At 43.8% G+C, this 12,928-nt stretch overlaps 1 protein-coding gene across 3 annotated transcripts in view; it reads right to left on the reverse strand.

Annotated features, from left to right (window-relative positions):
• Positions 1 to 12,928, reverse strand: part of LRIG1 (leucine rich repeats and immunoglobulin like domains 1) — a 122,742-nt gene that overhangs the window by 73,570 nt on the left and 36,244 nt on the right. For all 3 annotated transcript variants that reach the window (XM_012473747.2, XM_012473756.2, XM_012473739.2), the window contains exons 2-3: positions 11,824 to 11,895; positions 620 to 694 (exon numbers count right to left, since the gene is read on the reverse strand). In XM_012473747.2, the coding sequence (XP_012329170.2) occupies positions 620 to 694; positions 11,824 to 11,895 (147 nt within the window). The remainder of the gene's footprint in view (positions 1 to 619; positions 695 to 11,823; positions 11,896 to 12,928) is intronic.

The following is a 12,928-nucleotide window of genomic DNA, read 5'->3' on the forward strand; positions in this document are numbered from 1 at the left end:
TTCTCTAGCAAAGGCTTATAACAGCACAAATAATAGTATCCTCAATGGGTACCTTCCTTTCTTTTTAGCTAAGGTCCTTAATTTGCTTTTTCATTTCCAATATGCTGTCTATAACAAATAGATTGCATCTTACCTAACACTTGACCATGACAATATACTTCTATGTTGATTTCAGAGGCCTGGGGGCACTTTCTTTTTCTTAAAGCCATAAAAGTAAACCAAGTCACATTACCAAATTCACTGGCACAAAGATGAGGTTGCTGTCTTATAATTCACACAACCTCCTTTAACTCCAGTTTTACTCAAAGTTGCAGCTTAACGAACCACAGAAGCAAGAAAGCTAGTTCCATGTACCTCTGGGCATTAAAAAAAAAAAAAAAAAAAAAAGACCTATTTCCTTGCAAATTAAAGATAAGGCAAAACTTCCAGCTTTTAATTCTGCAAACCCTAAAACAGCAAGCAAAGCATTTGTCATGATCATTAGGGCCACATAAAGAAAGGTCTTTCTTCACCAGTGAGTATATGAACTCAAGTTCTTCTGCCACCAAGTATCAGGGCAAGGTGACAAACACCACGGCCCCACCACACAGCCCAGAGTCTCCCAAATGGCACCACTTACAGAAAGAGAGAGACGACATGCGATGAAGCAGCACCCAGGGATGGCACAGCTGTCAACTCATTATTATTGAGGTACCTGTAACAAAAACAAGAAATTAATCACTTAAAGCATTTAAATTAGTCTGAAATCGTACACATAAAATAAAAATAAAAATAAAAAAACACTGCTGAGTCTGCCACAGTAAACCTATATTCTAATGTTGGAGAAAAGAGAAAGAATTTAGCAGTATTTAAAGGGAAGGAAGTCACATGAGGTCACAAAAACTAGCCATTGATCACACCCATGGCTAGAAATAAACACCAAGGGGAAGCATCTCACGTCTCCCATCAGCTTCCCATTGAGCTCAGAAATCACGACAATGAACACTGAGAACAAGCCAAGATGCAGGTTCAGACAAAAGTGCCCCTAAGACCATTAGTGAGAACACTCCCTGTGGGCTGAAACCTGCCCTTGCCAAGGGCAACATGTGTGGAACAAGAGCCAGAGACTCATGCCCTGGCTCACATGCAGTTCTGAGGGCCTTGGGACACGTGGGGCCAATTATTTCAGTGCTTCATCTGTGAAATAACAAGGGAACTGGACTCGGAGACTCTCTTCTATTTGAGGTTCCAGCTGGACTCTGATGCAGCCTCTGGATGCATCTCCCAGGAAAATGAACATATATGCACATACTTTTGTGCACAGAGACTCTGAAAATTCTCCACAGACAAGATTTGCTCTCCAAGCTCCCTTCCTGCTCAAATAGTCTCAATTTGTATTTCCACAGTTAATACCTCTTAATGGAAGGCGAAGCCCATGAACCACAGCACAGCTCGCCTGGTCTGCCCCCAGAGGCTGTGCAATCTGGCCTCCTTACATGGACATGTATTTCCAAATCTGGGAAGAGAATCCAAAATCAGACTTGCAAAGTGAGCCTAACAATCCTTAAGAAAACCAAAGCACAGTGTTCAGGCTTTCTGCCAGGTGATGGACTAGAAAGAAACTGTATTTGCGATGCAAAGTGAAGAGGATAAAACTGGATTCTCTTATTCTTAGTTTTTTAAGGGAGGTATGTGTAACATAGAACATCTTGCTTCTGTTTGAAGACAAGGCAACTGAAATGACAGCTGTACTCATACAAGTATACAGCTAGCATGTGCTTGAACGGAATAATCTGGTTGTCTGCCATCTTTTATAGAAATGAATAGGAGAAGGGGAAAAAAAAAAAAGGAAAGGCCTTGAATTATCCCATTTGCTTTCTTCAGTGCCAAAGCCAGTTAGGGATGAAGCTTGGCAATTACTGGGCTGTGGGACATAGAATGCCTGTTTCAATAGCTTCATGGCTGAAGCATCTGGCAGAGAGCAGGCAGATCCGTATCATGTGGCAAATCCTTTCTCCACTTAAAGGGCCCTTGTTTGTGTGTTGAAATAGACAATTAATTACTTTAACAGTCTCTTATCTGACTGCCCCTTAAATCAGATTGTTTCTGCTTCACCTTTTATCTCCTCCAACCCTGCTGTGATCCATTTCCCATCCTCACTCAGGGACACTGAAAACTCCCAATTAGTCTTAATCTCAGCTAATAAATTTTCATAATACCCATCAACGCACCTATTATTACGAGAGACCCCCAGGTTTTATCAGAGCAAGAAAAATTAAGGTCAGGACCTGCTGCCAATCAGGCAGCTTGCCTAAGAACTCCTCATTGCTTAGTGATTTATTCTAAAACACAGAGGATGGTGGTAACAAAAACAAAAGCAGGTAAATTAATGAAGGCTGACTATCTGCCAGGCACAGGTCTAAGAGCTTTTCAGTATATTAATTCATCTTTACAGTCCTAGGAAGTGGGTCCCAGGAACATTCCCACAACACCAATGAGGAAACGGAAACACAGATGTTAAGTAATTTGACCAAGGTCACCAGCAGTAAGCGGCAGTGGCCCAGGATGGCTAGCCCCAAAGTCTAAGTTCTTCCTCATTACCTTCAATTTCCTTATAACAGCAAAAACTTGACATGCCTCATGCACTTTCACCATCACAACAACTTTGAGTCAGGTACCAGGTAACTACTACCATTCTCTACATTACAGGTAAGTTCTCCAGGCCAGTTTAAGTCACTAGTCCAGGGTCACACAACTAGAGAGGACACAGTCAAGAGCTGAAAAAACTATGACTACAAACCAGAGGAGAGCGACGGGCTCAAAGGCCAGCTGGAAAGCTCATAATCCCTTAGGTAACAGTGCAGTTGTTTTTCACCCAGCTTAAGATCTCACTTGATTTTAAATCTGAAACAAAGAGGAAGGACTTCTCCGCAGGGGGCTACGCCTGATGAGCCTGACAAACTGCTCCACCCAATTTTACAGAAATAAATGAACAAGAGAAGGGGACATCATGATATTTTTAATCATGACAGAACTGCTGCAAGTGGAGCATACAGGGGCGGTGGACCAGTGCTGGAACTTATCTGGGCCTTGTATGTCTAGATGAGCAGCCCCACGCCAAGAGGCTCAGTCAGAAACAGTGGGCTCTGATTGCAACAGGGCTGCCTGACTTACAGGGAGGACAGTTGGAGCCCCGAGGAGATGCTCTGCACCGTGAGCTTACTTCCAGATCATTTCTACTGAAAAAAGAACCACTGTTCAGAGTAAGTCTGTTAGCTCCACCACTGCTGGCTCCCTCTTTGTTCACTCTGTCCCCTGTTGAAACAAGAATACTCTTCTCAGAAGGCAGCAGAGGCCCAGCTCACTCTGAGATGCAATGAACTCCTTGCCAGACTGAAATAGAGACTGGTCAAAAATAGCACAGCTGCAGCTTCGAGGGGAAAGGCACTCAGGAAGTTTAGCAGAGTCTCCATGAATAAGAAAATTTTAGGAATTAAAGATTGTGCCTGGTGAAACTTTTTTAAATATCTACGGTTGTACAGTCTTCTATCCCCTTCCCCCTATACACCATCCCTCCCCAATTTACTTCCCCTGACCCCCATCTCCCTGCAAAATTTACTTCCATCCAAAGCCCTAAAAATCTCTCCAAAATGTCTTGCCTCTATTACTAAACCTTTTCCTGATGATTCAGGATTAAGAAGTGCCTCAGATGCATCAGATCATGAATCATGGCGGGACCCTGGGGCTGGAGAATGTGTAAGTAAGGTAAAAGGCCTGCCTGACCCCAGGAGAGAACCTGGGGGTGGGTTCTTTCCCAACTCAATCCATTAGGCCAGAGTGGACCTTCTCGTCCCTTAGCTTTCTTCCAAAACTTCCATTTAATTGGCTGAAAGGAAGTTTTACATTTTGTAGGCTGCAAAATGTGAAAAAGGATATTTTAGAGTACTCTATCATCATCATCATCATCATCATCTTAATCAATCTTAATCAAATTTGGCTTCAACAAACAATGTCAAACCAATGCAGAAAGAGTGCTTTTTTTTTTGAGATGGAGTCTCGCTCTGTGGTGTCCCAGGCTGGACTGCACTGGTGCAATCTTGGCTCACTGCAACCTCTGCTTCCTGGGATCAAGCGATTCTCCTGCCTCAGCCTCCTGAGTAGCTGGGATTACAGGCACGGGCCATCATGCCCAGCTAATTTTTGTATTTTTAGTAGAAATAGGGTTTCGCCATGTTGGCCAGACTGGTCTTGGAACGCCCAACCTCAGGTTATCTGCCTGTCTTGGCCTCTCAAAGTGCTGAGATTACAGGAGTGAGCCACTATGCCCAGCTTTTTCTTGCTGTATTTATTTACTTATTGAATAGCTGGTATAAGCATAGAATAAAGTTTTCAAATCATTTCAAAAAAAGAATACAAAGTGAAAAATAAAGCTTCCTTGCAGTTCCATCATCTGGTCTGCCTCCAAAGAGCTGCTCCTGCTACTCTAGCTACTAGAGATGTGTATGTGTCTTTCTTTTGCACAAATGCATGTGTATTAAACAGACTATTGAATACCACCATTTCCCTTTAGTAATATACCCTGGAGGTCTCCACTATTCTTTAAACCAGTGGCACAGTAGTCCTCTGCTGGTATCAACAAACCATAACTTGTCTAGCCAATCCACTACTGGTAGACATAGTGGCTGTTTTTTGATTGCTCCCAAATACAGACAGAGCTGCAATTAACAGTAGTCAAAGTTGGGCAGGGGTTGAAACTGCAGCTGGTTTTGTTTCTTAAAAGGGTAAATGCCATCAGTATCAGGTAGGAATACGGGTTTCGGAAGCAGGGTCACTTAATCAGTTAAGTGTTATTGTACTTTAGTTACTAGAGAATAATGTATACTAACTAATTGATTTGGTGAGACTTTATGATATGTGGTTTCTACACAAGATGGCCAGATAAAATTATTTTAGTATAGGATATAATTACTTTAACAAAATAATCAATAATAAAGGTGAACATTTACTATGTGCCAGACTCTATTCTAAGTTTTCTATGTGCAATATCTCACTGAATGATATGCTAACACTTTGAGGAAAGTACTAAATTATTACCTCTCCTTAAGAAAGGAAACTGAGGCACAGTTACAAAGCAGGGATTATTAGGATGGGATTATACAGCTCAGATGTTTTAACTCATATCTCAGTTCCATCAACTCCAATTCTACCCCTTATCAATCCAATGCTAAGTATGTCACTCAGCCTTGCTGCCCTTACTTTCCACTTCTCAAGAATGTAAATAATACAATTACTAGCTTTGTAGGGGTTTGGGAGGATCCAGCTGAAATAATTAAGCCTAAAATCTGAGGATATAGACAGACACACAGGATATGCTTAAGAGGTGGCAGTAGGGCCAGGGGTGGCGGTTCACACCTGTAATCCTAGCACTTTGGGAGGCCAAGGCAGGAGGATCATTTAAGCCCAGTAGTTTGAGACTAGGCTGGGGAACATAACGAAACGCTGTCTGTACAAAAAATTAGACAGGAGTGGTGGTGCATGCCTGTAGTACCAGCTACTCGGGAGGCTGAGGTGGTAGGATCACTTGAGCCTGGGAGTTCAAGGATGCAGTCAGCTATTACCATATCACTGTACGCCCGCCTGGGCAACAGAGTGAGATCCTGTCTTTGTAACAACAACAACACCACCACAAAAGAGGTGATAGTAATTCACAGCCAAAAAGCAGTACCCCAAGATGACAACCCTCATTATTTCACCCTCTCCCTAAACATACTACCATTCCCCATGCCCCCACTCACACATACCCACTGTGGGGAGCAGCAGCCTGACACAGAGTGGGATGAGCCACAAATACCCAATGGCAGGGCACACTTGAGGCTTCCTCACCAAGTCAGTGGCCCTGGTAAGCACATGGCAGCACCCACAGCAGGCACCGCAGGCCAGGCGGCAGTAATGTGATCCGAAGCAGTTTCTACAGAGGACTGTATAAATAGCTCCTCTTATTAATAGAGAAGCCTGCTGGCCAGGACCCCGGCTGGAGGTACTCCCTGGTGGGCTTTCCTCAGGGCTGTGGGCAGTGAAGGCTGTGTGGCTTGGACACAGCTGCACAAGTGTCCTCATGCCCTCCAGGGGCCCCGTCTCCTCTCTCCAGCCAGCCTACAATGTCATGTGGTTCTGAGGCCTCCAGAATAAAACCACTGCGAAACCACTGCCTGCTGTTCTGCCTGCCTGTGGCTCCATTCTCACTGAGGGCTCCAGACCGAAGGCTCTGCAGGGTTTAGGAGAGCTGACAGCCCAGGCAACACTAGAGACTGGTTAATTGTGAAGCAATAGCATGTCAGCTATGATTTTTTTTCCTTCCTTCAATATCCTTCCCCACCTCCCCACCCCTCACACCTGACAGCCTCTTTCTATCTCCACGACTTATTAGAATTCCCTTAGAGAAAGGCCTGGGTCTTTATCAGTGAGAAGTTCTACAGTTCTAGGCAACAGGGAATTCGTCTCATCCATCCCACAGAACAGGGAGTGACACTAGAGACAAGAGGCCATCACAATGGTAAGATGTTCAACCTGTCAGCCTGCAAAGATTCGTTTCTAAACAATGCACCCAGCTTGGAGGACTGTGCAGTTCCAAAAGTAGCAGGAGAGAAAAACGATACAAATTTAACGAGCCTCTCCCATGTGCAAGGCCCTGTGCATCATCTGAATAACCATAATAACATCGACAATGTGTTATGATGTCAATGTTACAGAAGAAATAAAGGAAACCCTGAGGCACTAAGCAACTTGTGCAGGGTCTCAGGACTATAGTAAGTGGCAGAACCAGAACTCAAATGTAAGTCTGTTTGCTAACAAAATGAGAGTTTTTCCCACTATATCATATTGAATCCTTAAGAGATGACTTCTATCTTAACACCCTCGACACTCAGAAGGTATTGTTGCCACAGAGCGTGTGGACCAGGATTATACCGGAGAGCACGGGTCAAGTTCTACCACTCACTAAGGCAATTTCAGCCAAAAATCTTGCTTCAGTTCCTTTTCATCTTCAGTCGACTATTAGGGTTAAGATGAAGGATGTGGAAATTTAAGGTAGTGCAGCTTCAAGGTTAGCACCAGTTTTGAGTTCTCTTAGCTTTACCAACAATGTGACACTGTGAAGTTTCTCTAACTTTTCTAAGTATCTATTTCCTCTTCTGAAAAGCAGATAAATTCCTTTTATTATTCTTACATTTTCTTCAGAGACCGGGTCTTGCTCTGTTGGGTGGAGCACATGGTGAGAATGTGGCTCACTGAAGCTTCAACCTCCTGGGCTCAAGCAATCTCCCAGACTCAGCCTCCCAAGCACCTGGACTACAGGCATGGGCCACCATGTCTAGCTAACTTTTTGTAGAGACAGGGCCTCACTTTGTTGCTCAGGCTGGTCTCAAATTCCTGGGCTCAAGTGATCCTTCTGCACCCAGCTGAGAACATGCTTACAAAGAAAATGTTTTAATGGGCTGGGTGCAGGGTCTCAAGCCTGTAATCCTAGCACATTGGGAGGCCAAGGTGGAAGGATTACATGAGGCAAGAGTTCAAGACCAGCCTGGCCAACATGGCGAAATCCCATCTCTACTAAAAATATAAAAATTAGCTGAGCGTGGTAGTGCACATCTGTAATCCCAGCTACCTGGAAGGCCGAGGCATGAGAATCACTTGAATCCAGGAGGTGGAGATTGCAGTGAGCTGAGATTATGCGACTGCACTGTAGCCTGGGTGACAGAGCAATACTCCAGGAAAGGGGAGGGGGAGGGGGAGGGAGGAAGGAGGGAGGGAAGGAGGCGGGGGGGGGGGGAGAGAGAGAGAGAGAGAAAAGGAAAGAAGGGAAGGGAAGGGAGGAGGGGAGGGGAGGGGAAGGGAAGGAATGTTTGATATCAGGCTGGGCAAGATGGCTCATGCTTGTAAACCTAGCATTTTGGGAGGCCAAGGCAGGCAGATCACCTGAGGTCAGGAGTTCGAGACCAGCCTGGTCAACATGGTAAAATCCCATCTCTATTTAAAATATAAAAATTAGTTGGGCATGGTTGCGGGCGCCTATAATCCCAGCTACTCAGGAGGCTGAGGCAGGAGAATCACTTGAACCGAGGAGGTGAAGTTTGCAGCGACTCAAGATTGTGCCATTGCACTCCAGCCTGGGAGACAAGAGTGAAACTCTGTCACAAAAAAAATAACAATAATAAATAAATTTTATATCACAGAGTTGGTGTTAGGGTTAAGTGATGTCTTATTCCCCAAAGGTTTATTAGCACACTGCTACAATTACTGTGACTGTTCCTAAGCAAGAAATATATTTTTTAAACTCATAACCAGTATCTAAAATGAAGGACAGGTGGAAGTGCTCAGTTCTAGAACTGGGCGGAACATGAACTCTAAGAAGTACTGAATAAAGCCTCTGCAAATCACGGGGGCCAAACCAAATGAAAGGTGAAAGCCTGTCTGGCCAAGGAACAAGGGGAACAGGGAGTTAGAACAACACTGAAAATGCTCACTGGAGCATATACCATGCCTGCCCCTGATGGACAGGGCTCACTGATGGTTGAAACTATAAAAGGATCTAGCACCTGGCCACATACCCCTGCCCAGGCACAGTGGCCCTCAGCCTGTTCCTTTCTTGAGGCCTCGTACTTGTAGTGCTCCCTGTCCTCATCATTCACACCTGCTCAGTCATGACCTTCCAGACCACCCTGTTTCTGTTATCATGTCTCCAAAATTCTGCATACAAAAAACACTCCCATATTACTCTGTTCTATTTCCCCGCTACCACTTATCTCCAGTAAGTCTTATTGGTTTCCTCATTCAGTCCATGGCTTCCTTCAACTTAATATAAATTCAGTGAGAGGAGAGGTTTGTCTGCAGGGCCGGAATTGGGTGGGGAGGGGCACAAAATTTAAGGAAAAGCCAAAAACCCAGTCACCAGGACAAAGAATATATTAATCAAATGTTTTTAAAATATCAAAATGAATGCAAAACAAAATTCATGATGAACAAAATATGAAAAGTTTCAATCAAGACAAAAACAGCAACAGCGCCTTGTCAAGCCATCCTGGAACCAGAGGCAAAAGGAAAGGAATCAGTATTACTAATCTTATCTTGATCTAAGCTTTTTATATTGGCATTGTTGTTGTTGTTGTTTTTTGGCATTCATTTTGACTTTCAAAATGCTATACCAAAATATCCTTTATCTTGACTGCTGAGTCTTTGGTGTCCCCATAAGTTTTGCCTGTGTTGGGCGTCCCACTTGTCCCTCCTCTGTCCCATCCTTATTAGTGTCTTCTTCATTCCTATAGCCCCAGCACCCAGAACAGCTCCTGGACAGAGCAGATGCTCGAGTAACTGTTCAATGAAAGCCTGAATGATGCTAGAGAGAATTCCTCAATCCTGTAAGAAACCACTAAGTTTAGAGATATACACAGAATTTGAATATATTCTAACCACAAGCATTAAAGACAGCTTGGATCAGGGAAAGCACTGGGTTACAAACCTAACCAGTTCCATGATGGACTGGATTTATCATCTGGGTGACTACGATGGGCTGAGCTGAGTTCCCCTAGAGTTCGTATGTTGAAGCTTTAACTCCCAGTACCTTAGAATGTGACTGCATTTGGAGATGGGCCTTTAAAGAGGTAATTAAGGTTAAATAAGGCCAGATGGATGGTCCCTGATCCAATGACTGGTGTCTTTATAAGAAGAAGAAATCTGGACACACACAAGACACACCATGCATGCATACAGAGGAGAGATCACTTGAGGGCACAGTAAAAGGCCTCAGAAGAAACCAAATCTGCCCGTACCTTGATCTTGGAGTTCCTGCTTCCAGACTGTGAGAAGATGAATTTCTGCTGTTTAAGGCACCCAGCCTGTGCTATTTGTTTGTTATGGCAGCAGCCTTAGCAAACTAACACAGTGACCCACTTCAAACTTCCTTTCCCCTGCCATGGGCTCACTGATCCTCTGGGAGAATGAAAGTCCTAGAGAAAACATTTCCAAGGCCCCTTCCTGCTCTGATGCTTCTTTAACTGTGGAAGCCTACACCTTTTTTAAACAGACGCAGAAATTATAAATGCCAATATGGAGAATCTAGAGATGAGGGTATGGAATGCAAGTATTTTGCAAATTGTACCAGCTGATGAAATTAAAGTTTCTTTAGATATGTCATCAATAATGGAATCAAAGAGTAACAAGTAAGCCCAAGTGCAGTGGCCCACGCCTGTAATCCCAGCACTTTGGGAGGCCAAGGCAGGCAGATCACTTGAGGTCAGGAGTTTGAGACCAGCCTGACCAACATGGCAGAACCCTATCTCTACTAAAAAACTAGCTGGATGTGGTGGCACACACCTGTAGTCCCAGCGACTCAGGAGGCTAAGGCTTGAGAATCGCTTGAACCCAGGGCAAAGGTTGCAATGAGCTAAGATCACGCCACTGCACTCTAGCCTGGGCCACAGAGTGAAACCCTGTCTAAAAAAAAAAAAAAAAGAATAATAAATAAAACTTTCATCAGTTACTTACAACAAAAATGTGTGAAAAACTTACCTAATGATGTCTAATAAAATAAGTACTGGGTAGATAATACATGGAATATCCATATATACTATGTATAGTAGTTTTACACAAAAACTAAAACGGGGCCAGGCATGGTGGCTCACGCCTATAATCTCAGCACTTTGGGAGGCCAAGGCAGGCAGATCACCTGAGGTCAGGAGTTTAAGACCAGCCTGACCAACATGGAGAAACCCTGTCTCCACTAAAAAATGCAAAATTAGCCGGGTGTGGTGGCACATGCCTGTAATCCCAGCTACTTGGGAGGCTGAGGCAGAAGAATGGCTTGAACCCGGGTAGTGGAGGTTGCGACGAGCCGAGATTGTGCCATTGCACTCCAGCCTGGGCAACAAGAGCGAAACTCTGCCTCAAACAAAACAAAACAAAACAAAAAAACAAATAAAAACACTAAAACCAGACATTCAAAAAATTTTAGTTTACATGATAAAGTATCTTATGTAAGGATAAGTAAGAAAGACTGATATAAAACCATAATGTACAGTTAGATCCTAAAATTGCATATGCACACGTAATAGTTTTTACTAGGTGTTCACAATGGGTATGTCTGGGTAAGAACACTGGTGATTTTAATTCTTCATACATTTCTACAGTGGCCAATTTTTCTACAGTATGTATACTACACATATGTCAAGGTTTCTATAAAGTCTCCATGGAACTAAAATTCCTGATAATCCTAATATCCACATCAAAAACAGAGTTCTTTACATTAAAAGAAAGAAAAGATTGCAGCCTGATTTAAAAGACACTGCAAGGGACAGCAAGCCTAGAGCTCCAAAGGCAGTCATGCCTCGCTCTGTGTGGCGGTGGAGGCAACAGGTAAGCCTCTATTGTCTATCCTTCTATAATTGTACTTCCTGGGAAATAGAGGTGGGCTGACATCACATGCCACTGTTAAGTGGACTCCTCAACCTCCCCGGGAACTGTGAGAAAGTACCAGCCCAGGTGTGTCACTCCTGTTACAAGGCTTCTCACAATGGAAGGACTCTGCTATACACCCACCATGCCCCCAGGATTTCCAGGAGCTCTATGCCTACTGAATTGTAACATACACTTCACAGACAGCCTAGGAAGAGAGAGCCTACAGTAAGGGAGAGATAAGCAGGAGTAGAATTCATCAACAGAGCCCATACACAAATGTTTCTTCCTACAAGTTTGGATTGCAGATCTAGGGGAGTGGGCGATGCTGCAATATGAGAGGATTTTCCCAAAGAGCTCTCCATCCTTCCACCCGCCAGAGGTTTGGGGAAGACTCACACTTCCTGTAGATTCAGCAAGTCCTCAAAACCAGCAGGGTCAATCTCAGAGAGTTTGTTGGAACTCAGGTTTCTGGTAGAGAGAGAGAGAGAGAAAAAAAAAAAAAAGGAATCAACACTAGCCATCATACCCAAGATTCAGAAATCTCCTCTTCTCCTGTCTCCCTAACCCTCAAAATCCTAGCCCTGACCCCATGATCATGTGTCAAGTATCCATAATGATACTGAGATTCACAGACATACCCCTTCTCCACCTGCATCCATAAATAAGTCACTCCAAGCAACTCTGTGAAAACCCAAATGACCCGAGGCTGGCTAAACCCAAATGAATTTCAATCAATATCATTTCACTATTCAGCAACTTTGAAAGAAATTCTAAGGTGAGCCAGTCCTCTACCTACATTAAAGTGTCCTGGTCCAAATGCTTTGCACCATATCAAGTCCAAGGCTATTCTTAACGGCATTTTTTAAAATTAATGTTTTCCTAAGCATCAACATCAAGCAGTAGTAAAGGAGAAAAGGGAAAAAGAAAAGAAACCCTTCATTGTCTAAACCAGTGGCTCTCAACCAGTGATGATTTTGCCCCCCAGAGGACACTTGGCAATGTCTGGACACATTTCTGGTTGTCGCAACTGGTGGCAAAGAGTGGAGGGTGTTACTGGCATCTGGTGGATAAAAGCCAAGGATGCTGTTACAATGCACAGGCAACCCTGCACAACAGAGAACTGCCCAGTCCTAAATGTCAAACCTAGTATTCAGAGGTTGAGAAAGCCTGGTCTACACAAGAGCTTAAGACTAAAAATTGCACAGACAAATAGTCAAAGTTCAATTGAGTGTTTAGAAAATGAACACTGTAAGATCCTGAATCATAAGGCTACTTATGAACACAGTATTCCCCATCTTCACTGAACAAACCGGGAGGAACAGTCACACAGGAGAAAAGGGCCAGTTGGTTGTTGGAAATTCTTGTTGGTGTTAACCACAGGCAGGGAAAGCCTCAGGTAAGCAGCTTTCTCAAGATGATAGCATCTGTGTCAATGGTTCAGAATTACATCCCTCCCTGCTTTATAACCCAGCCATACCCTTAGAGGTGGAGAAAGAGCAAG

This window comes from Aotus nancymaae, unplaced genomic scaffold (genome assembly GCF_030222135.1).
Source record: "Aotus nancymaae isolate 86718 unplaced genomic scaffold, 86718_ANA_hifiasm-v0.15.2.pri h1tg000046l, whole genome shotgun sequence".
NCBI lineage: Eukaryota > Metazoa > Chordata > Mammalia > Primates > Aotidae > Aotus > Aotus nancymaae.